The following is a 24,306-nucleotide window of genomic DNA, read 5'->3' on the forward strand; positions in this document are numbered from 1 at the left end:
GGTGAAGCCATCTGTCAGCAATGAAGAAGCAGCTCTGCTGTCTGATGGAGCTCCTCTTGCCTTACCTGCTGTTTTCAGCAGTGCTTTTCCAGGAGCTGGTGACAACATTTGTTTTATGGAGCTGTTTATGTATCCTGTAAACCTTTCAGCTTGGAGACGTGCCCTGACACATTGTCTGTGCCTGGAGATCTGGATGGGAACTCACTAATAATTCTCAAGTTGGTTGTTTTATTCTCTTCTTCATTTTGTTCTACCCCAGAACTCTCTGGTTTTCAGGAAGGCTCTTCAGGAGGTCAGATGTGGTGAGACAAGGTCACAGAAGATGCTGACACAACTTGTTGAGTTGCTTTTAATGCCTCCATAGTGTCTTCTCGGGATCACAAGTTGAACACTCTGAAAATTCCCTCTGGGATATCCTGAAGGAATGCCCAGACCCACTGCTGCCTGGGTGGCTGGTGAAGGCTGAGGCTGTGAGGGCAGTGAGTGACTTTGAACTGAACCACAGAATCGTGGAATCATTGAGGTTGCAAAAGCCCTCCAAGACCATGAAGCCAAATCTGTGCCCAATCCCCCCCTTGTCACACAGCCCAGAGCACTGAGTGTCACCTTCCTTGGATGGGGACCCCCCCACCTCCCTGGGCAGCCCATTCCGATGTCCACCCTTTCCATGAAGAAATCCTTGTCCTCTCTGGGATGCTGAATTTCAAGCATTTCTCAGTCAGTAGTCCTTATTTCCATACAACACTCGTTGACAGGCTTGAGGCAGTTCCCCTCCCGAGTTCGACGAACAAAATCAGTGTCAGGAGAAAACACTGGGGAGGAGAATCACGAACAGCTCTTCTTGCGAGAGAAAAATGTGAGCAGTAGCTGGAGTGTCCACCCACACATGTATTTTAAAAACAAGCAGACAGAATATTGCTGTATTCCAATTCCTCTTCCCAGAGCAAAGCAGGCTCATGATTAATGGAACAAACAGCTTGGAATAATAAGCAATATTGCTTTATATGCAGGGTCCGTAGCCACGAGGTACCCGGCGCACTCCAGAAGAGTAAAAGCTCGTCTTAATCATTGCCTGCCTCCTCTGCAGTGTCTGTGTCGTAAATAAGGGACATCAAAAGCTTTGGAGAGCTAATGAAAATGCTAAAGAGGCTCCAGACCAACGGCAGCGTAGCAGCCTCCTGCTTAATGGTGTTGCTTCGTGCCAGGCTAGACCTGTCACCCCTAATTGTTTCCTTTTTTCCCCACTTTGGGGAAAAACCATGACATAGAATCCTGTTAGATGGGAGTAGATTTAATAATGCAAAAAGGATGGAGGAGCAGAGGAAGGAGGGGAGCCCAGCATTGCCGTGGCTCGGCTGGGTTTGTTCACAGTCCCGTGGTGGTGGAGCCGAACCTCGCTGGCACAGCTGGGCACTGGAACAGGGTCTGGCTTGTGTGGCTGCCTCCGTCCCATCTGCTGCTCTTTGTCCTCTTCACACTTCCAGCAAGTCTGAACGTTAGAGGGAAAGGAATGATTGTGTTTTCCTGGATTAGCACAGATCCAGAGTCTTCCAACCCAACCATCCCAACTGCTCCTCCCGTTGCCCTCAGCTCCTATCCGGGTGGGAAGGGGGGCATGGGGTCCCACCAGAGCCCATCTCTTCTTGGCAGCCTGTGTTGAGAACTTGATCCAAGCCTTGAGCACAGGGCAAATGCAGCTGATCTGCTGTGAGAGGGGCTTTTCACAAAGGGGATTGGACTTAAACTGAAGAAGAGCAGGTTGAAATTGGATATTGGGAAAGAAATTCTTTTCTCTGAGGGTGGTGAGATTGCTGCCACAGGTTGCCCAGAGAAGCTGTGTCTGTCTCTGGATCCCTGGGGAATTGATGGGCCAGGCTGGACGGGGCTTGGAGCAGCCTGGGATAGGGGAAGGTGTCCGTTCCAGTGATGTCTCCTCCAGCTAAAGGGATGTGGTTTTCCTCCACCTGGATATAGGTGCCCACGGGTGCCTCCTTCAAATCAGGCAGAGCCCTGCTCCGAAGCCCCTGACATGGAGAGCAGCAAGGAGCTTTCCTTTCATAGCTCAGTGATGCATTTGTGCCTTTCAGACTAAAAATACCTAAGGATGGAGATATGAAACCTCTTCTCTCCTACGTTATGGTTTTCCTTTGTTCCTACATGTTTTCCTCCAACCCCTGCATCCCATTATGTGCCTCAGGCTGCCCGTGGGTGAAGGATGAGCAGCTCACACCCAGGCAGTGAAAATCCCTCCTTGGAGGGAAAAACCCATCTATCACATGGAGTCCTTGGATCAAGACCAAGGTCTCATCTGGATTGGGAGTGAGGAAAAGGCTTCTTCTGCCAGCACTGGCTGCCCACATCCTGCTGCCCACATCCTCCTGACTGCTTGGAGCATCCCTCGAGCAGGGATGGAGCAGATCCCAGCCTGCACCCACGTCCAGCCCTGTATGGGTCCATATGGACCTGCTGGGATTGATGTGGAGGGGAGGGAACAATGGGATGTACTCCTTGTGCCCCCAAGGAGGAGCACACCTGAGCTGCAGCACACAGGTCTGTCCCTGGGCGGTTCTGATGTGTCATTTCAACAACATGAAGCCCAAAAATAGGGAAAAAATTAATAAATAAGGGAATGTTCATGCTCAGATTGTTTTAGCCATTTCTGCTGTCAGATGCTTTACCAGCTGGCCAAGCTGGAACTAGAGGAGAATGGCTGGTTTTGTGATTATCTGGAAAGATGAGCCAGAATATGGCTGAAAAATGGGAAATATTTGTATGAACTGTAAGAAATTACTCATTCCCAGAGGCGTAATTCCAGACATTGATTCATTTCGTTAATTTTTAGTGGAAAAATAAGTCTTAATGTCCAAGAAAGAGGATGCTGAAGGGTGGCTGGTGTTTGCTATGTGGAACACAAGGACATTTGGTGTTTAATAATTTTTGTTGCATTAATGATTGCTCCAAACAGCCTTAGCAAGGCTCTTCCCGGGGCTGCCCAGTGTGGACTCCCAACACAGGACTGTTTATCACACGTGCTCCTTCTGGACAGCCTTTTCCAGGGAAGGCTGGGTCCAGCAGCCCCAGGAGGGGAATTTAAGGGATTCCTTTGTGGAAGGAACACATGATAAATAGTAAGGGAAAATAAGCATTGGAGGGGTTCAGACCATATTCCTGGGGGCTGGTTCTTTGGGACAAGGGTGGGAGAAGCCAGGGGAGCCTGGGCTCCCATTCCTTCTCGATGACACTGGAGGGAGGGAGGGAATGGCAGGTGTTGATGTGGCAGGGATGGAGATGGGAGAGCAGGAGCTGCTCCTGGCCAGGCACACAGGGACAGGCTGTGGCCCTGCAGAGAGCAGCGATGAGGGATGGCTGCCCTGGCAATCACATTGCGCCGTCTCCTGCACCTCCGCTGCTCCCACGCGGAATTCAATTACTCTGCTGCTCCAGAGAAAGCCTTCCTTGGCTGCTGGCTGTGCACAGCTGCTTTGTTTGTGAAGTCCCTTTCTGTCACTGCCACTCCAGACTCTGTGCCCAGGGATAATCCCAGCGTTGCTGGGAGCACCCCCTTCCTGAAAGGCAGGACAACGAGCCCCACCCCGCACCAGCCTTTAGCCAGAAGCGAGCCCCTGCCTGCTCCCAGCTACTTTCAGGATCATTTTTCTCTGCATTTCTGGTTAAATACAAGCTCGGCGAAGCCACCAAACCAAAATTCCCATTCTGCAAAGATTCTGTGAAAACCAATTCAAAATTCCTGTTCTGCAGAGATCCTGGGGGAAAAAATCACTAATTTTGAGGGGGTTTTGAGGGGGAACATTGTATAATCTTGGTGATTTTGTCCAAGAATTGAGCTTTTCTGCTCTGCCTGCTCCTGCCAGGATCTTTGGGGCCAGGAGCAGTGTGGCTCATTTTCTCCAGTATCAGATTTCCATGATCCATCTGGGAAAGCCCCCCGAGTTCATTCAGTGAATCCCCCACCCCCCTGGAAGGGGATACAGAGCATCCAAGGTGGGAAGGAGCAGCACTGTCAAACAGGCAGAAGAAATCTGGCTTTGCTTTCTCTGGCCAAAGTGCACCCTGAGAGCTGAGCTGCTGCAAACCCTCCCAGGCTGAGCACTGCAGGCAGCCCTTGGCTGAACTCTGAACCTCGTTGTGCAGGAAATAAGGAGAGTTCACAGAGATAAATGGTGGTGGGGATAGGATTTCATCCTGGATACTGCTCCAAGTCCCTCCTAGTATCTCACCTCAGACTGGGTTGGGTTGGGAGGGATCTCAAAGCCCATCTAGTGCCACCCCTGCCATAGCAGGGACACCTCCCACTGTCCCAGGCTGCTCCAGCCCCAGTGTCCAGCCTGGCCTTGGACATTCCAGGGATCCAGGAGTAGCAACAGCTGCTGTGGGAATCCTGTGCCAGGGCCTCATAGGGAACAACTCCTTCCCAATATCTAAGAGTGAGTGCTCTGATCCATGCTACTACTACACACTAATAACAATAATAAACATTGTGCTTGTAGGAGAAAGGGAAACCCGTGCTTTATCACCAGGATCCAAAGAGCTCAGTCCTGCCTCCAGACAAAGGTGAGACATCCACTGGGTGAGTGTCTGGGAGGGAGCAAAGGGAAGGAAAAACAAGAGATCCCCTCTTGCTGAGCCTTCATCCCGCCCCTGGTGGAAAGGAAAATAAATGTTTAATAGAGGAAATACAAAGTTCAAACCAGTGTGCCCTCCCAGCGTGTCCACTGCATGTCCCAGTGTTCCCAGTACGCACGGTACAACCCCAGTGCAAGCAGTGCGTGCCCAGCCCACGGGCAGGGTGCTCTCCCAGTGTGTGCCCCGTGGCAAACTGGCCAGAATGGGACAGGAGCCCCAGCAAAGCTCCTGGGAATCCCTGACAAGCTCTAGGGAACCCCATCGAGCTCCTGCTCGGGTCAGGGGCTGCTCGCCCGGGAGTGTTGCACTGTGAGCCCACAGGCAGTTAATTAACGCTGGCTAATTAAGCTCTCGGTTAGGACGGAATGGTGGGAAGCTGCTGCTTTAGCCCACGAGAGGGCAACGCTTCCCTGGCTGGTGGCCACACTCCGGAGAACCGGATTCCTGCGTTTCTAACCAGGAATCGAAAGAGGAATTCCTGCTCTTCTTACAGTCTTCCCGAAGGTTTTGCTTGAGTTTTTTTTCACTGGGGCATACTGCAGGACAATGTCCTCCTGTGCATCCCCGCGTTCCCAGCTGGAATGGCAATCGAGAGGAGCCGGGTAGGCTGGTGATCCCATCTCCTCTCCCATAAAAGCTGCTCTGGAGACAGGCTGGAGCCGGGGCAGGCTGGCAGTGCCAGGGACAGCAACAACCCGCCTGTGCTGGTATCGGCCAGAACCATGGAAAAGGGCGAGGAGAAAAAGGTTTCCCTGGTGCTCTCAGGGCAGGGATGCTCCATAGGGACATACTCTGGGCAGAGGTGGGGATGGGAATGAGCACAGCATCTTCCCCAGTTTTCCCGGAAATTTGTAGAATCCCAGACTGGGAGGGACCTTAAAGCCCAGCCCATTCCATGGCAGGGACACCTTCCACTATCCCAGGCTGCTCCAAGCCCTGTCCAACCTGGCCTTGGACACTTCCAGGGATCCAGGGGCAGCCACATTTTCCCTGGAGAATCTCCCCAGGGCCTCCCCACCCTCATTTTCCAACCCTTCTCCCTCCTGCAGCTCGCAGGCAGGAGCCCGTATTCAAATTTCAATCCACACCCTCCCCTACCTCTGGAGACAAATGAATTCCCAGGTGATCCCAGGATCAAAGCCCCACAAGCACAGGCACGCCGGGCTCGTTCGGGCAGCAGACAAGCCTTTGCAAATACCACATCTACCCCTCCCTGGCGACCGCCACAACCCCTGACTCCCAAAATTCCCAGGATATCCATGCTCCGACCCCTCCATCCCGCCGGATTCTCTACCGCCATCACCCCCAGAAGCCCCGCGTGTGCTCCGATCCCTCGGGCGCACGCTTTTCTCACTCAGCCCCTTCCCAAACAAACCGGATTTGGCTTGGAATTCTGCATGGATTTGGGACAACAGTGTGGCCACGCCCCACCATTCTCCTGGCCCCGCCCACCCCCGCATGGCCCCGCCCCGCCCCGTTCGGGGCGGGGCGGGGCCACGCGGGGGTGGGCGGGGCCGATGGGATCAGAGGCGGAGCTTCGCTCGGTGGGCGTGGCCTCCGCTCCCGCTCCGGTCGCCCGTGGAGACACCGGGAGCGGCGCTCGGTGAGTACCGGGATCCGGGGGTCCCGGGACAGGGGGGTTCCCACCGGGAGCAGCGAGCTCCGCCGCCCGGGACAGCCCGCCCGGCGCCGCGGGGGCAGCGGGAGGCGCCAGCCCGGCCCCTGCGGCTGCCGGGCCTGGCGGGGCGGGCCGGGCCCGAGCGGTGCCTGGCGGCTTTTGGGGCCGGTCTGGAGTTTTGTTCGTGGGGTTTTTAACCGATTTTTTGTTGTGCTGAGGGGGATTCCCGGCGGGAGGCAGCGCGCCGGTGTGATGTGGTTCAACAAGTGGCACGGAAACGAGGCAAAATCTGCTTAATTGTGTAAAAAGTGATGTACTTAATTAGGCAAAAAATAATCCTAAAGTAGCCAATTTTTTTCTTCCTTTCCTTCTCCTTCCCGCCTCCTTCCCTCCAGACCTTCCCCGTGGCACCGACGGACACCCAGAGCTGGCAGCTCCAACTCCACGGGGGCCGCCCCAGCTTTCAGCTAAATCCTTTAAATGTTCCCAGTTTTAGCATTCCCAGCCGTCAGGCCTCGGGTTTTCCTTGGAATCACGGAGCTCTGCCCGACGGAGGAAGTTTCCCACGTGCGGGGAGTTGTGGGCTGAGTGTGGGAAGGAGGTTAATTAGTGGGAAGCGTCATTATTCCAGGAGGTTTCGTGTTGATACTGGGATTACACACCCTGTTGCAGTAATAGGTTTGCTCGGAATCATGGAATTGCAGAACATCCTGAGCTGGAAGGGGCCCACACGGATCATCGAGCCCAACTCCTGGGAGTTTTTAGTTCCAACAGTAACTGTGAAATTGAGATTCTCTATTGCAAGCTTGAATTCTTTACTTTTTTGGGAGTGGGGGGGTGAAAGAGGGGTTTTGAGTATATATTGTGGTTTTAGCCTGGTGTTTTTAGGAAGGAGCTGGAGCTGTGTCAGGAGGGGTTGAGGCTGGATTTTGGGAAGGGTTCTTCCTGCAGGGGGTGGTGGGCACTGCCCAGATCCCCAGGGAATGCCAGAGCTCCCCGAGGCTGCCAGAGCTCAGCGAGGCACAGGGTGACATTCTGGGGTCGTCCTGTGCAGGGCCAGGAGCTGGACTTGATGATCCTCGTGGGTCCTTTCCAGCTCAGGATATTCCATGATTCGATGACTTAATTAGTGTGGCAATTGGAAAGCGGCAAAACGGAATTCCCAGCAGGTTGCCAGGCAATTATCCGGGGTTTAAATTGGCTTGGGATCCCCAGGATCAGGGACACTTTTACTTATGTGTGTTTGTCTGGGTGTAAACTGGTTCAGAAATTCTGAATTGGCACAGTTCTGGGAGTAAAGGGAGAGTAGTGGACAGTGGCATGATTTTGTGCTGCCCGGTGCTGCTCAATGAGCTTGAGGGATTAGTGTGGAGTTAATGACTCCTCAATCCCGTATTCCATCCTGGCTGGGATGCACCACAGCATTTGGGATCTTTCTAATCAAGGAGCAATCAATTCCAGAGAGGAGCAATGATGCTCTGATGCTGAGGGCGAGCTCATTCCATAATCACCCAGCTGGTGGGGAATTTTTCCTTGAAAGATGAAGTTCTCCTCTTGCCCTGAAAGAGTTTCTTGGGCTCCCAGGCAGCAGAACAACTGATCTCTCATGTCTTGCTGGTGTTAAATCAAATTATTGAGTTGTGCTGTAGGTTTTAGATATTTTTTATTTCAAATATAATGTGATAACTTTTTAAGCACTGAAAGTTCTTAAGGTTTTAGGTTCTGTTGCTAAAAAGACTCAGCATATTTGAACCAGATTTATGAGGAGTTCTCTGTAGCAGGGCCTGTGGTGACACAATAGAATTATGGAATCCCAAATGGTTGGGGTTGGAAGAGACCTCAAATCCCATCCATTCCCATCCCTGCCATAGCAGGGACACCTCTCACTGTCCCAGGCTGATCCAGCCTGGCCTGGGGCACTGCCAGGGATCCAGGGGCAGCCACAGCTGCTCTGGGAATTCTATTCCAGGACTTCCCCACCCTCTTAGGGAACAATTCCTAATTCCCAAGATCCCATCCATCCCTGCCCTCTGGCGGTGGGAAGCCATTCCCCGTGTCCTGTCCCTCCCTGCCTGTTTCAAAAATCCCTCTCCCTCCTTTTCCTGCGGCTCCACCATCCCTGCAAGAGCCGCTGGGAGATGCTGAGCGCGGCGCCCTGTGGGGTAGGAAGGTGCTCCTTCCCTGGCCACATCTCCCCCAGCGTCCCTCAGTGGCCGTGCCCTGCTGTGAAAGCAGACCCACAGCGCTGCAGAGATCCATAAAGGCTCAGCCTTTGCCTCTGTGCCCTTTGCCGGAGCAGAGATCACTGCAGGGGGCGGAGGGAGCGTTCCCAAAGGTTTGCAGTTATCGAGGGAAGCAGCAGCTCAGTCCTGGCCCGGCCACAGAGCCGGATTCCTGGGAGGATTGAGTTGCTGCAACTCCATCTGTGCTTACACAAACGCTGGGAATGGGGGAAGGCTGCTGTGTGCTGGCACAGAAATACCCCTGAGCAGGGCAGGAGTTGGAGTGAAACCCCAGTAATTGGGATGGAGCACCCCCGGTTCTTGAAAGTCACCATGGACTCAGTTTTTCTTGGGAAATGGGAGCTGCAGATGTGTGGTGACTCTTGGGACTGCTGCTCTGCTGGAGCTGTGCAGCTGTTTGGTGAATTTTGCACTATTACACAGTTAGGGCTCATTTTTCCAAACCTCAGAGCTTCCCCTGCACTCAGTGTTGGGAGCTCTTGGTCCCACATAATTTCTGCTCTCAGGAATCACCTGGGGGGAGTTTGGAAGGGTGAGACTGCACTGGTGACATGAAAAAAAAACAAAGAAAGTTGAAAAAAAACCAGAAAGTTTCCATTCTGTGTTTTGCAAGGATTGATGAGAAAGAGCAGAGGCTGTGACAGAAGTGCTCAGGGTGACTGCAGTGTGCTGGGATTCTCCAAGTGATTTTAGGGAGGGAGGTAGAAGCAGGAAGGTGGGGGGAGCAGTGGGGTGGCCCACAGGAGGTGGGAGTGTGGTGGGGGTCCCTCCAGCCCCTGGGGAGACACCTGGCTCTGGGGGATGCAGCACTCCCAGGGGATCCAGCATTCCTCACTGAGGAGCTGCTGAGCCCCTTCCAGCCAGATCCCTGGGGAGGAGAGGATCCACTCCTGGATCTTGTGGTGACACCCCTGCAGAGCTGCCTCCAGCTCTGGGGCCCCCGGGACAGGAAGGACCTGGAGCTGTTGGAGGGAATCCAGAGGAGGCACCAGGATGATCCCAGGGATGGAGCAGCTCTGCAGGGAGGAAAGGCTGGCACAGCTGGGATTGTTCACCTGCGCAGGAGAAGCTTTGGGGTGAGCTCAGGGTGGCCTTGCAGGGCCTGAAGGAGCTGCAGATGGAGAGGGACTTTGGACAGGGATGGAGGGTCAGGGAAGGGGGAATGGCTCCCACTGCCAGAGGGCAGGGATGGATGGGATCTTGGGAATGAGGAATTGTTCCCTGGAAGAGTGGGCAGGCCCTGGCAGAGTTGCCCAGAGCAGCTGGGGCTGCCCCTGGATCCCTGGCAGTGCCCAAGACCAGGCTGGACACTGGGGCTGGAGCAGCCTGGGACAGTGGGAGGTGTCCCTGCCATGGCAGGGGAACAGAACAAGATCTTTAAGGTCCCTGCCAGCTCCAACCATTTGGGATTGTGTGAAAGTTGGGGCCTGGGGTTCAGTGTGCCCCAAATCCCAGCTCCCTGGGAGCCCCAGGCAGCGTGGCTGGGGCCGGATCACAGCTTTGGGATGTTCCTGGACACCAGCAGCTGAGTATTTTTAGTTGTGTTCCTTTGAATATTTGGTAAAACAGGCAATGTGTTTATATTCAGCTTCCTGTGTCCGTATCAGCGTCTTGGCATGTGCTGGAGTTCCAGGGGGAGGAGGGAAAGGGAAGAAAGTGTGTTGTGAGGGTTATTTGTGCTGCAGCAGCTGAGGCCGCTGGGATCAGCTCCTTGTTTAAACACTGGGCTCAGCTCAGGCTGATCCAGCCTTGCTCCCCCTTTGTTTACCCCCTTTCTCTTCCCATCCCTTCTCCCGTGGCTTTGCAGCCCTGCTGTGCAGGGACAGGTGAGTTTTTGGCACCCTTTGCTGTGGGTGTGTGATCCTGTCCTTCCTGCCCTGCTCTGAGGAGCCCTGCTCTGTGCAGGGGCTGTTCTCCAGCCTGGCCCTGGGGTGTTTGGAGGTGGGAAAGCCCATCTCAGTCCTGCTGGGAAGGGAGCAGCCTGCATTCCCAGCCTGCATTCCCAGGCTGCTGCCCTGATCCAGCTGCTCTGTGCCATCACCCCTTTGCTCTCCAGGGCCATTCCCTGTGCAGAGCCACTGGGAGCTCATGGGGGAGGTTTTGTCTGCTGTTCCCATCTAAAGGAGGGTTTTACTTGTGCCCAACCACCCCCAGAGCCCATAACCAGCAGGTTTCCTGGTGCTGTAAGCTGAGGAGGGAAAATTCTCCCTGCCAGTTTCCAGGAGAATGCCAGGGGGATGCCCAGGGGGATGCCCTGGGACCCAGCCCTTGCTGCCTGAACCAGGCAAACATCAGGAACTGGTGGTTACCATAGAAAGGGAAAAATAGGGCAGGTTTGGATAAGATATTAGGGATAAATTCCTCCCTGTGAGGGAGGTAAGGCCCTGGCACAGGTGTCCAGAGCAGCTGTGGCTGCCCCTGGATCCCTCCCTGGCAGTACCCATGGCCAGGCTGGACACTGGGGCTGGAGCAGCCTGGGACACTGGGAGGTGTCCCTGCCATGGCAGGGAGTTGGGATGAGGTGAGCTTTGAGCTCCCTCCCAACCCAAACCAGTCTGTGATTCTGTGGTTGCTGTGAATAATTTTGAGTAGATCCCAAATTACATTTTCAGCTCTGTTTGTAGCTTCAATCCCCCTCCCAAGGTCAGGTTTTTTGGTCTAAGCTTGGAGCTGGGATAAGCAGAAAGTCCCCGACTTCTGTGGGATAGGGACCATCCTTTTCCCAGCTCAATCTGGTTCATGCTGCTGTAGAACTTGCAAGGGATTCCTCCTGCAAAACAGGGATGCTCCAGCTGGAACTGGAACTCCTGCAGAGCAGGAGGAGCTGGCTGGTGCTGCCAGCCTTGGCCAGAGGGACTGGGACCCATCCAGCTGTGGAATTTCCTCAGCCCACGTGCCCTTCCCTGATTTATTCCTTCCCGAGCAGGGCCTGGCCTCAGAGTGGAGGCTTTTGCAGGGGGTGCATTACTCCAGCCTCAAACTATGCCAGCAATGCTGGCTTTGTGGGTTTTTATGAGTGGTTTGATAGGAGCTTTGATTAGGCAGGAGTGCCAGTGTGGCTCTGGGCTGGAGGGCAGCCCCAGGAGCTGGAATCACTGCTCAGGTGAATTAGAGATGGGCTTGGGCTGGCTGATCCCTGAAGGTCTGTCCCAGCCCAAACCATTCCCGGTGCTCCCTGATTACTGTGGCTGTGTTTGCATCCCCCTCAGGATGCACAAGCCAGTTTTAAAGTCCTTCTTATTTTTCCCTGACAGTGCCCAGGGGGTGTGAGCAGGCTGGGATGTTGCACAGATAAGCAGAGGAGCTGCTTTTCCATTCCAGCTTTGATTTTGTGCAGCAGTCACACGTCCGTGGAGGAGGTTACGTGTCACATTTATTTATTTTGGTTTCCTTGCTGGATGTGGACAGGACAAGCCTGGCACAGGGACAAGGACTGTGGCAAGGCAGACTGTCCTTAACACAATTTATTTTCCTCCTCCACACAGTGATTTGACCAGCACTTGTTAAAAGTGTGATCCCGTTTCCAGCACGGGAAGTGGGGTGTGATTGTAATGGGAATGCTGCCCGTGCTGCCTGCTGGAATCCAAAATGCAGGGAACTGTCAGGGCTTTGGGCCTGTAAGCCAAAGCTTAGAATTAAACCCAGGATTTGATCTGAGACCTCGGGAAAGGCTCCCAAACTGAGGTGCTAGAAGCGAGAATGTGGATTTGTAGTTTAAAGCTTAAAGCTTTACACCTTGAGCTAAATAAAAGAAAGTTTAGAGTTTTAGAGTTTAGGAGATAGAAAAAATAAAAGTAATTACAGAAGTAAACAAAGAGTTTAGAATGCAGCACTGTAGGTTTGTGTGTCATAACATGATTGGCTAAAAGAGTTTACACTGTAGCATGAGTCCATAAAATGAAATATTTAAAGATTGAGTCAAAAACATAAATATCCTTGTTGACAGTGTTTTATTAGTCAATAACTCCTTAAAAAGTCTTATAACTAAGGGTCTTGAGACCTTCTAAATCATACTATAAGGATCTGAGCCAAATTCACCCTTCCTGCTTGTGCAGAAGACAAGAAAAACAAACCACATCATCAGAAACAATTCAACAGCCCCGTCTCTAATTCCTCCCCAAATTCCCCACAAGTAAATTACCACAGCTTCCTCCAGGGCCATCCCTGGGGAATGTCAGGTGGGTTTTTCCCTCCTCCTCCTCCCCTGGGAATGAGGGCAGGGGATGGCTGTGCTGGCTCTAGGGCTGGGTGCCAGGGCTGCAGCAGCCCCTGGCAGCGCAGGCTGGATTCATCCCAAAGGCTGAAATCCAGCGGCAGCCCCGGATCCGGCCGTGCCCTGGCCGTGCCCTGGCTGTGCCAGCTCAGGAGGTGCCTCTGCTCCCAGTTCCACGCTGGGACCCTGCCCTGGCACTCCCAGGAGAGGGAATGGCCAGCCCCTGTTGGCCTGGGAGGCGCTGGCAGCTGGCACACAGCTGCGTGTCACTGCAGGGATCGTGCAGCAGCACAGCCAGCAGAGCGAAGGGAAAGGTGATTTCACTTGTAAATCCCCTCCCTGCTCCAGCTCTCACACTGCTCCCATCACCTGATGGGTCCCATCACCCTCAGGGGCTGGGGGTGCTCACCTGGAGAGGAGGAGGCTGCAGGGAGAGCTCAGAGCCCTGCCAGGGCCTGAAGGGGCTCCAGGATGGGAGGGCTGGTAGAACTCCAGGTTGGTCTCTGGGTGTGCAAGGCCTCCACAGGGAATGTGAGCTCTCACATTTGTTTGGGCAGTGATTTACACCCAGCTGTGAGGACACATCACTGGAGGCTGACAGCTCTGAGTCTCCAGGGTCAAAGTAATCCTGGAATGGTTGGAAGGGACCTTAAATCCCATCCAGTCTCACCCCCTGCATTGGGCAGGGACACCTTCCACTATCCCAGGCTGCTCCGAGTTTGAGGTGGATTTTGCAATCTCAAAATACTGTTTTTGTGATTAGCATTAAGGCACAAGTACCAACCCCCCCAGCTTTGGCTTTCTTGCACTTTGAAATCCTTGTAATTTTGATTTTATTCTTGTTTCAGGATCATTACACCGATAAAATCAAGGCAAGCTGGACAGGGAGCAAGTCTGCCTATGTAGGTGAGTTTCCAGTCCACTCTGGTTCTTTTATTTCATGCAAAATACAAAGCAGCATGACGGGTCCCAAACCCTGGTGATTTAATTTTATTCTGGAGCAGAACAAATATAAAGTCCTTGGCAGGATTGCTGACACTTTTCACCTCATTATTTTAACTGCCTGACTGCTTTTGGGTTGAATTCAGGGGGCAGAAAAACCTGCTTTTCCCACAGAAATGAAGCTTTTCCTTGTTTATCCCCTTGATTAGGAAGGACTAGCCTGCAAATCTTCGTTATTTCTGTCTCTGCTGTGCTACACGTGTTTTGTTTGGCCATCAAAAAATGCAAGTTATTCTATATCCCCCCCATCCTTCAAAACAGGCACCTGGATAAATTCCTGCAGCCAAGGAGGTGCTGAAATCCTTCCCACCTTCCCAGTTCCTGGAGCTGAGCCCCGTGGGGCTCTCCCCAGAGCATCCCAGGCTTTATCTGTGCCAGACAAAGAATCTGCTGAAGGTCACAGAACCTGGGGCCAGGCTGGAGCTTTCAGCACAGCCCTCTCCTGCTTTGCAGCCTGATTTTCATGCAGCTGAAAGTCTCTTTGCAAATGTCTCTTTGGAGTTTTCTCCTCTTTCCCTGTGGGGAGGAGCAGGGACCTTCTGTGAAGAGGCTGCCCTGCAGTTCATTGCCTTTTCCAGTGTCTCTAAAATAACACTGCTCAGATGTTTTTCAAAGTAACCTTGATCTAAAAGTCGCTTTTTGTGTGTGCTAAAGGTACAAAAAGTGAAGTCAGGAGAAATGCAGAGGAAAGCAAAAGCAGTTTTTTCCACTGCTCCTCTCCCAAAATGTGCATTGGGTTTGGCAGAATCCCACAGAGGGGCTGCCTTTGAAAATCAAAGGGAGCTGCAGCCCAGTTTGATCAGCAGGATGGTGCTGGAATAACTTAGGAAGGGGAGGTTATGGAGGAGCACAGCCTTAATTAAACACCAAGTCCAATTGAAGATCTTGGGAGTTGTGTTTCCTTTCATTTCCCATCATTAAGGATCTTAATCCCCAATTCAGACACTGGCAGTGTTATTTATAATTTTAAAAAAAATATCTCTGGTGTAGAACCTCTCACTACTCTCAAGTGTAAATTCTCTGAAGGAGGAAACATCACAAATGGATGTTCTGTGCTTTAAGGGCCTTTTAATCTCAGCTTGCACTGACAGGACCCTGTGCAAACCAGGTGGATCTGCCAGAATTCCCAGTTCTCATCTAGCCCTGGCTGCTGCACCTCCTCCAGGAGAGGAGCAGCAGAGCTGGGCCTTGCTGGACCTTTTCTGCTGCACAACTGGGTTTGAAATCTGAGCTGCCTGAGCTCCCCCAGCCCCCTCAGCTGTGGTGCACCCCAGAGCAGCCCCATCCTCCCCAAAACCACTGCAAGTCCTGCAGCTGCCAGGTGCTCCAGCTTTCCTTTTCCAGAGGGTGATCCCTGAGGGAAGGTCTTGTCTGGGGAGGATCTTGCTTTCTTTCACCAAACCTAAACTTTTTCTAGTGCATATAAAATATTTGTGCCTGTAAGTCTCACCTGAGTCCTGCTTAAAAATCCAGCCCTGCTTAAAAATCCAGCCCTTCTTACCTGCTCAGCCAGGGAGCTGCTACTCACAGCTTGGTTTGGGGTAGGTGTGGAAAAATCCTTCTCCTTCTCCATGATGGGAGCAGGGAGGTCATGGGTGACCCCTGCTGCCATTTTTCCTGGGAAGTTTGCCCTGTGGATGTTGTGTTCAGTCTGCAAAAGGCAGGAGTGGTTCAGGGTGCTCCCAGAAGTCTGTGGATTATTGCTCCACTTGTCTCTCTGCTCGCTGTGTGGGGAATAGGGATCATGAAATTCCAGAATTTGGGTTGGGAGGGACCTCAAAGCCCATCCAGTGCCACCCCTGCCGTGGGCAGGGCCACCTCCCACTGTCCCAGGCTGCTCCCTGCTGGCCTTGGACCCTTCTAGGGACGGGACAAAAGCACCATCAGAAGAGAAGGGGCCCAAAAGCATCTCAAATCCTGCTTTACTCCACCCTCAGTTTCCTGTTTTCCTGCTGCCCAGGTCCATTTTCCATTCTCTTTGGCAGCAGGAAAAGGTTCCAGCTCCGGAGCTTCCACTGGGTGTCAGCACGGCCCCACTCTGGGCCGGCAGAGCCCTGGGCTTTCCCCCGGGCTGCTGGAAGAACCAGGCTGGCAGCTCTGCCCGGCCGGGATGGGCTGTTGGGCGGGAATTCCTCCTCCCTGCCTTCCCTCCTTCCCCCAGCAGGAGCAGTGGGACGTGCCTGCCTGCTCCCAGTGCTCCCAGTGCTCCCAGTGAAGGAGCCAGCCGCTCCTGGGGCTGCAGGGTTTGCTTTGGGCTGGGGATGGCAGCCCAGCCTTGCCAGAGCTGCTGCAGGCACACAGCTCAGGGTGCTCCCCTCCACGCCAGCCCTTCCACTCTTTTTCCACCCTGAATAATCATCCAGGCTTCCCAAGTCCTTTCCAAGATCCTTGGGCCTGCCAGGGCAAGGCACCTCCTTGCTGGGGAGAAGCAGCAGCCCCAAGGGCAGTTTGTGTTTCAGGTGGGCAGGGACATCCCTTGGATGCTCCTTTCCCCCTCCTGCTGCTGCTCTCAGGGGCTCTGTGCCTCTCCCAGCCTTCCTGGCTCTCCCTGTTCCAGGTGCTGCTGGGTGTGCAGGATCAGGGGGGCACTCAGCTCTCACTGTGCCTCCAAACCCTCTGCAGCACTTGGGCTGAAATAGAGCCAGGCACACTGAGATTCCTCCAACAGATTCTGACATTGGAGGCCTAAAAAATCAGAAATCAGAACTGGGGAATGTCACAAATCCAGAGAGTTTGTGCTGCTCCTGTGGAACTGTTTCAGCTGTTGCTGTGGCAGGCTGTGCTCCAATGCCTGCTCAGAACTGAGTTGTTTATTCCTGCCCCCACCTTCAATGCCAGCAGTGGCCTCCTGGCTTGGACTGGGAGCATTTTCAGGTTCTGCAAGTCATGACAAACCCTGAGCTCCCAAGGGTGCCCTGTAGGAAAACCAACCCCAGCGTTCAAGTCCTGACCAGCCGCCGGCCCCCGCAGAGCTCCCGGGAACGCAGCACGTGCAGGGCACCCCGAGACCATGGGAGCCTCAGCCACACCTGCCCTGCTCCTGGAGGGGGCCACGAGGGCCAGCCCAGCCTCTGGCATCACCCCCTGCTCGTGCCACCCCTCCAGGAGGGGCCTTTGGGGCTCCTGCTCCCTGTTCTCCATAAGGATTCCCTCAGCTTGGTGCACTCCCTGCATCCCCTCTTCCTCTTCCTCCTCCCAACACCTTCCTGCCCGACAAATCCCTGCATCTTCTGAAGCAAAATTTTATCTTTTTATTCCTGTGAGCTCTGGGGGGTGTGAGTCGCTCCGAGGAGGCAGCTGGAGTTGGGATTTGGGGTTTGCTGATGTTATTCCCAAATTGTTTGCAGGGTGCCAGCTGAAGGCAGTGGGATGAAAGCATGCCAGGGAGGAAGGAGGGAGCAGAATGGTTCTGCAGGCAGGGCTGTGGAGCAGCAACCAGAGCCTGTGTCAGTGGTGGTGACAAACCAGACCCAGCTTCAAACCCTCCCAGCAAACAGCAGGGAATTTGCAGGACTGGGAATGGTTTCACTTGGAAACCTGCAGCACTCGTGGTGGAATTACTGGAACCTCTAACTCGAGCTCAGGGCTGGGAATGAGCTGGGAGCAGCAGCTCTGAGCTTGTCCAGCTGCTTGTTTCCCTCTTTCCCCCCTATTCCTGTGTATTTAAAAAAAAATGGGATCATTCCCAGGGTGGAGATTGTTTCTGGTTTATCAGGCAGCAGCATCCAAACATTTCCGGGCTGGAGCTGCTCCAGCATGGACTCCCTGCAGCAGCAGCAGCAGCAGCGACTCCTGGGGCTCCCTCCCACCCCGTGGGCCTGCAGGGTGTGCAGGGCACCCACACCAGGGCAGCAGGGTCAGTGGCACTTTGGGAACACCCCATGTCCTTTTCCTGCCCTTTCCTTGGCGAGTTGGGCACATCCATCCTCCTTTCCACCCTCCCCAGCAGGGCTCCAGTGGCTCTGGAAAGGGAGAGCCCTTTGGAACCTGCATTTGCAGGTCAGCTGTAACTTTAGATCCCTGCTGGCAGCCCTGGAAAACAAACCAGGGGCTGGAAAACCAGGGCTGGAGAGCAAACCAGGGGCTGGAAAACCAGGGCTGGAGAGCAAACCAGGGGCTGGAAAACCAGGGCTGGAGAGCAAACCAGGGGCTGGCAGGGTGCTGCACTTGTAGGTGCTGTCATTGGCACTGCTGGTGGTTTGTGTTTTGCCCAGCCTGCTCTGTTGATCCAAGTTTTGAGTTATTCACCTCAAAATGTGCTTTATTTCAAAGAAGCAGTTACAAGACACCTTTGAGGCTTTATCCTGCTGCCAGCCAGGCTTTGCTGCACCAGTATGAGCTGGCTTGGCATAACTGGAGCAAACTGGGAGCTGTGTTCCAGGCAGAGCTGCTGGGATTTCCAGCAGATCCCCAGCCCTGCTTTAGCAGGGCTGATTTAATTACCTTTCACTCAGCAGGTGCCTCACAAGTCCTGGATCTGAGAGAGTAAATAAGACAGTCCAGGGTTTAATTATCCCACTGGAGCTGGGCTTTGGCAGCCAGCCCAGGCGGATCTGGGGATCTGCTGCGTGGCAAACTCATTACCTAAAGCCTGGGGAAAGAAATGGGGCAAGGCCTGGAAAAACAGGGCTTTTCTCTGGAAGAGGGGCAGCTCCACCTGTCTGCAGGTGTTTTGGGGAAGGAAAAAGTGCAGGTGTGTGGCTGCAGGAAGTGCACTGGAAGTTTCCTGTGGTTTTGTCTTTCCCTGGCAGAGTGGGAATTCTGTGCAGTTTTCAGTGGGTAAATGAGAAATAAATCCTTCCCTGGCAGGGTGGGCAGCCCTGGCACAGGTGCCCAGAGCAGCTGGGGCTGCCCCTGGATCCCTGGCAGTGCCCAGGCCAGGCTGGATGGGTTTGGAGCGCTTGGGACAGCGGGAGGTGGCCCTGCCATGGCAGGGTGGTGGCCAGGGGAGGCTGTCCTGGGTCTGATCTTTTGTCTCCTTTTAGGCTCTGAGTCAGAGCCAAGGGAGAGTTGCAGCCGTGCCTGCAGCTGCTCTGGGCTCTGGGAGTCTCTGTCACCACCAGCCTGGCTCCTGCTCAGCTGTGTCACACCCAGGGACCGAGGCTGTCACCAGTGTCCCTACAGGGAACCCCCTCCTGCCTGGAGCTGTGTGAGGTCACAGCAGAAAATCCTGCAATGCTTTGGGCTGGAAGGGACCTGAAATCCCCCCCAGTGCCACCCCTGCCAGGACAGGGACACCTCCCACTGCCCAGCCTGGCCTGGATCACCAGCCACGGTTTGGTTCAGGTGGTGAACAGAAAAACGTGTTGAAAATTCATTTTTGGTGCATTTAGCACAGCAGGAGGAGCTGGGACTGGGAGTGCTGGGACTCCAGGGATCCCAAGGGGATGGGGGAGGCTCTCAGGGCTGCCTGCTGAGCACCAGGGATCATTTCCTAGAAATCAGAGCCCTGCCCTCTCCAACTGAGGCCTCCTTTCTTCAGGGAGCAACTCCTCCTCCTGGCAGATCCTCCTAGCCCGGCAGACCCTGCCCAGGGCTCTGAACCCCCACTTTCTGCAGAATTCTGGCACCTCCAGTTGAAATCTGGGGAGTTCTGGGAAGTCCAGGGTGCCCTGGGAGAAATCCCATGGCTGCAGCAGCTCGGATCCATTGCCAGGAGCTGGGAAGGAAAACAGATTTATTGGGAGCTGACCTAATTGCTGTAAATCTCCCTGCAGAAGAGATTTAGTAATCTTAGGAGGGCTGTTAAAGCTCGTGTTTGTTTGGAGATGGGCAAACGCAGCAATTTAATTTTCAAATCTTACGGTTTGGCTCGTTTTGTTTTGGTTTGTTTTTTCCAAACATCTCATTTATTAACAAAGCTAAACAGCTGGGAAAATAAGCACTGGAAGTTTCCTAAGGAGGTCAATCCATGTAGGGTGGGAAGGGATCCAGAGAATCCAACAGCTCCAGTGGCAAATGGGGTTTTGGGGCTGGGGGAGGGAAGGCTGAGTGTGGCCTTTCCCCAGTTGAATGAGAGGAAAATGGTTAATCTTTTAATTTTGCAACTTTTTAAACCTTTTTTTTTTTTAAAAACTACTAAAATTGGAGGAATCAGCAGCTCCTGAACTGTCCTCTCAGAGCTGCATTTGGTACTGGATAAAAATTAATTGCTGTGTGTTGGGTTTTTCACACTGCAGGTTTTGAATATTGTGAGGGAAAACTGCAGGGGCTGGGCTGGGACTTGGGGCTCCATTTGTGGTGGGTCTGTGCTTTGTGTCCATGTGAAACAGCTCCTTGTTATCCCAGAGATGGGAGATTGGGAACTGGGAATTGTTCCTGGGGAGGGGCTGGGGTGGAATTCCCAGCCCTTGGATCTGCAGGGGCATCTCTGACTCTTTACTGCAGGAAATGAGTTTTTAGTGGCACCAGATCTGGGTGAATGTCCCTCCCCCAGCGTTTCCTGCCTCCTGGGAATTGCTCTGCCCTAAGCTTTTCCAAGGAATGTCCCTGCACAGGGGCCTGGGACAGGAAAGTGCTGTTCCCATCCTGCTGGGCTGGCACTGGGGAGCAGCCCTGCTGCCAGGCTGGCTGAGAGAAACCTGAGCCTGCAGGGGCTGCTGGAAAGGGCACCGAGCTGCCTGGGGCTGGGCAGGGCTGGGGACACTCACAGGAGGGGTCACTCACAGGAGGGGTCACTCACAGGAGGGGTCACTCACAGGAGGGGTCACTCACAGGAGGGGTCACTCACAGGAGGGTCACTCACAGGAGGGGTCAGTCACTCACAGGAGGGGTCACTCACAGGAGGGGTCACTCACAGGAGGGGTCACTCACAGGAGGGTCACTCACAGGAGGGTCAGTCACTCACAGGAGGGTCAGTCACAGGAGGGGTCACTCACTCACAGGAGGGTCAGTCACTCACAGGAGGGTCAGTCACTCACAGGAGGGGTCAGTCACAGGAGGGGTCAGTCACAGGAGGGGTCACTCCCAGGAGGGTCACTCACAGGAGGGTCACTCACAGGAGGGGTCAGTCACTCACAGGAGGGTCACTCCCAGGAGGGGTCACTCCCAGGAGGGTCACTCCCAGCTCCCCTCTTCTCCTGGAGCTGGGCAAAGCCAGCAGAGCCCTGCTGGAGCCTGCTGGGATGCAGGACAGGGACATGGGCATGGTTGGGCTGGATGGGCTCAGAGGGCTGTTCCAACCCCAATATCCTGTGGTTCCATCCTGGCTCACTCCTTCTGTCACTCTGCTGGCCTCAGGAGCTTGTCCCCTCCCCTGGGGCAGCTCCCAGGGACCTTGTGGCTTTCCAGAACCCTCTGGGGTCCCTGGATTCCCCAGGGGAAGCTGCACGGGGGGGATCCAGTGGCCCAAGCTGTGCCACAGCCTCAGAAACCTGCACAATGTGGGAAGTGAACTTGTGGAGAATTCTCAAACATGTAAAACAATCAGCTTCTGATTGTGATGGTGTGAATTCTGTGTTGTCTCAGCCTTCTCATGAGACTGAAAATGGAATAAAAGTTTTTAAAACACCTCTCATTGCCCCATCTCTGGGTCAGAAAAATGCCTAATCTGACAGCACAGCAGCTCCATGCCTTTCTCTGGAGTGTGTTTTACCTCCAGAGTTGTTTTTTTGGCTGATGGGTCCTGTTGGATGCAACAATAACAACGTTTAAAAATCCCTTTTTGCAGCGTGTAGTGGATGCCTGTGTGTGACAGCAGCTCAGGGTGCTGTGCTGCCCCCTGCAATAACAACCCCCTGTGTTTCCAAGCAGAGCTTCCCTGCCTCACTGAAAATGTCAGGCAAAACAGCCACCACGAGCAACAACATCGCCCAGGCCCGCAGGACCGTGCAGCAGCTCAGGATAGAGGCCTCCATCGAGAGGATAAAGGTGAGCACACCAGGATTCCCCATCCTCCTTCTCCTTGTTTCCCCTCCTGGCTGTAGGACTGGGACATAACAGTGTGTCTGTGTGTGTTTTGTGTCTTTGTGCACCCACAGCTCAGCGTTTGCCCCTCTCAAGGCAAATGATAATAAATCATAATAAATAATAATAAATAAATAATATCCCACCCAATATCCCATCTGGCAGTGGGAAGCTGTTCCCCCTTGTCCTGTCTTTCCAGAAGAAATGAAAATCCCCCTGGAATGGTTTTGAAGCCCTATGGGAAATGGATTTGTGGAGAATTCTTAAAGTCTGACAGAAGGTTCACATAGTGTGGATTTGTGTGTAAATCTTGAGATAGGAAATGTTGATTTAGAAATGGAATAGGATAGATATTGCTGAGAGAGAAATGGAGCTAGAAACAAGTTCTAATGGGTGCTTTTGTAAATAAGTCTAGGTACTTTGGAGAAGTAGAATTATAAAGAAGGACTCATGAGGGGTAATTTTAGATGATTGGCTTTAAGGTATTTATGGTATGGTGTTGTAAAAGTTGATAGGTGAAGAAGCACTTACTTACAATGTGTTGTAGTTAGGAAATGGCAGGTTTCTGATGGTGATGGTGTGAAGCCCCTCCTGCTTTCAATGTCCTGTGGGAGCCAGCTGGGGCCTTTCCCTGCCTGGTGTCACAGCCAGCCCCAGGGAGCACCAGGCTCCATCCTTTCCCTCATCCCCTGGGATCAAACCAGCAGGCAGAGCCCTGCAGAACGAGCCCATGCCCAGCACCCCTCCCACCCCACGTGGCTCCCTCCCAGCCCTGAGCCCCACTTTGGTGCCATTTCCATGGCAAACCCCTTTGTGCTGATTCCCTGAGCCCCATTTTGGTGCCATTTCCATGGCAAACCCCTTGGTGCTGATTCCCTGAGCCCCACTTTGGTGCCATTTCCATGGCAAACCCCCTTGTGCTGATTCCCTGAGCCCCACTTTGGTGCCATTTCCCTTTGTGCTGATTCCCTGTGCCCCATTTTGGTGCCATTTCCATGGCAAACCCCTTGTGCTGATTCCCTGTGCCCCATTTTGGTGCCATTTCCATGACAAACCCCTTTGTGCTGATTCCCTGAGCCCCACTTTAGTGCCATTTCCATGGCAAACCCCTTTGTGCTGATTCCCTGAGCCCCACTTTAGTGCCATTTCCATGGCAAACCCCCTTGTGCTGATTCCCTGTGCCCTGCAGGTGTCCAAGGCCTCAGCTGACCTGATGCTGTACTGTGAGGAGCACGCCAAGAAGGATCCCCTGCTGATGGGAATCCCAGCCTCTGAGAACCCCTTCAAGGACAAGAAAACCTGCATTTTGTTATAGGGCAGGGGCAGCTCCTCCTGCCCAGCCCCTGCAGCCCAGCTGGGCCGGGCCAAGCACCACCACTCCCCCAGGTACCTGCACCCCGTGGGCACTCCCTGAGCCTGCCCAGAGCATTCCCTGAGCTCCCCAAGGCATTCCTGCTGCTCCCTGTCCCTGTTAGGAGCTTTCTGACTCAGTCCCTGTCTGTCCTGGCCGAGGGAATGGGCTCCAGGGTCTCTGCACGGGGGGTCCTGGTGGCATTTGCCAACTCCAGCACGACCAAAGTTGCCTGAGCTTTGCAGATAAAGCAAAGCTGTAGAGACCTGATGGAATCACTGGGTTTACATTTTATAAAATTATGGATTTTTTTTTTTGGGGGGGGGTGGGGGGGAGGGTGTGCCTGTGCTGGCAGCACCTGTTTGTGCACAGGCACACTTAAAGTGCATTTTCTAGCAAAATCTACCTTGCAAAATGATTGTAGCAGCTGCTGGGGAGCTCCTGGGAGCTCTGCCTCAGCCTTCCTCCTGCTGGCCTCTCATCCCAGGGCTTTTAAAGGATAGAGATGGGAATCAGAGATGCTTTTCCTGCTTTCTGTGAGTTGGAAAAGCAGAATTTCCAGCTTGGATTCTGCTGCGTTTTCTTCTCGAATAAAACACCGGTGTTAGTATAAAACACAGCCTCAAAGAAATGAGAAAAGGAAGAGAGGCTGAAGTGCCCTGGCAGAGCTGGAGGAACGCTGCCCTCGCTCCCAGTCCCAGCTGGGTTCTGAGCAGGGAGTCAGAACTTGACTCGTTTTTATAAAAAAATCCATTTTTAAACGGGAAAAATGCCAAATTAGCTCCAGCTTGTGGTTCTGCATCTGTAATTGAGGGCCTTTCCATCTAGTATATATTTTATATATACACATAATAAAAAAGTCTTTCTCTGTGTGTGTGTGTAGATATGTAAACTTCATATATTAACAGCAAAATTTGAAGGGTTCAAAAATAATCCTGGTTTCAGCTGGCTGCAAATGTCCTTCTGTGCAGGCAGCTGAAGTCACCTGCCAGAACCCTGCAATTCTGGGAGGATATTTGCAGAATTCATGACCCACTTGTCATTTATGTTGCATATTTGTAATTTCTGTATGAAATTATAGACCCACTTTTGACAGAGAATAAAAAATTCAACTTTGCTTGACAAATCTCTTTGGCAGAGCCCCAAAAATCAGCCCGACAGAGAGACCTGCTGCTCGCCCTGTGCTCGCCTGCCAATTATTTTTGTAATCAGAGTATTTTTCTAGCAGCAGTTGAAAAAAACCAACCAAGTGGCTCTGCACTAATTCCTCTTGGCCGTGTCTGTGTCTGTTTGTCACAGCCCCGGTCAGAATTAATGAGCTCTGTTAATT

The 24,306-nt window shown here is 53.3% G+C and overlaps 1 protein-coding gene across 2 annotated transcripts; it reads left to right on the plus strand.

The window, feature by feature from the left end:
* Window positions 1–6,158: 6,158 nt before the first annotated feature.
* GNG12 (G protein subunit gamma 12) lies at window positions 6,159–23,290 on the plus strand. 2 transcript variants are annotated; one of them, XM_084211317.1, is made up of 4 exons: window positions 6,159–6,247; window positions 13,567–13,624; window positions 21,473–21,589; window positions 22,815–23,290. In XM_084211317.1, the coding sequence occupies exons 3-4, from the start codon at window positions 21,494–21,496 to the stop codon at window positions 22,938–22,940; spliced, it is 222 nt and encodes a 73-aa protein (XP_084067443.1). In that variant the 5' UTR covers window positions 6,159–6,247; window positions 13,567–13,624; window positions 21,473–21,493; the 3' UTR covers window positions 22,941–23,290. The 2 variants fall into 2 exon arrangements, with proteins under 2 accessions (XP_084067443.1, XP_084067444.1); XM_084211318.1 differs by having other exon boundaries at window positions 6,212–6,247; window positions 21,470–21,589.
* The last annotated feature ends 1,016 nt before the right edge of the window (window positions 23,291–24,306 follow it).

The sequence above is a fragment of the Fringilla coelebs genome, assembly GCF_963513975.1.
Source record: "Fringilla coelebs genome assembly, chromosome: 9".
Taxonomy (NCBI): domain Eukaryota; kingdom Metazoa; phylum Chordata; class Aves; order Passeriformes; family Fringillidae; genus Fringilla; species Fringilla coelebs.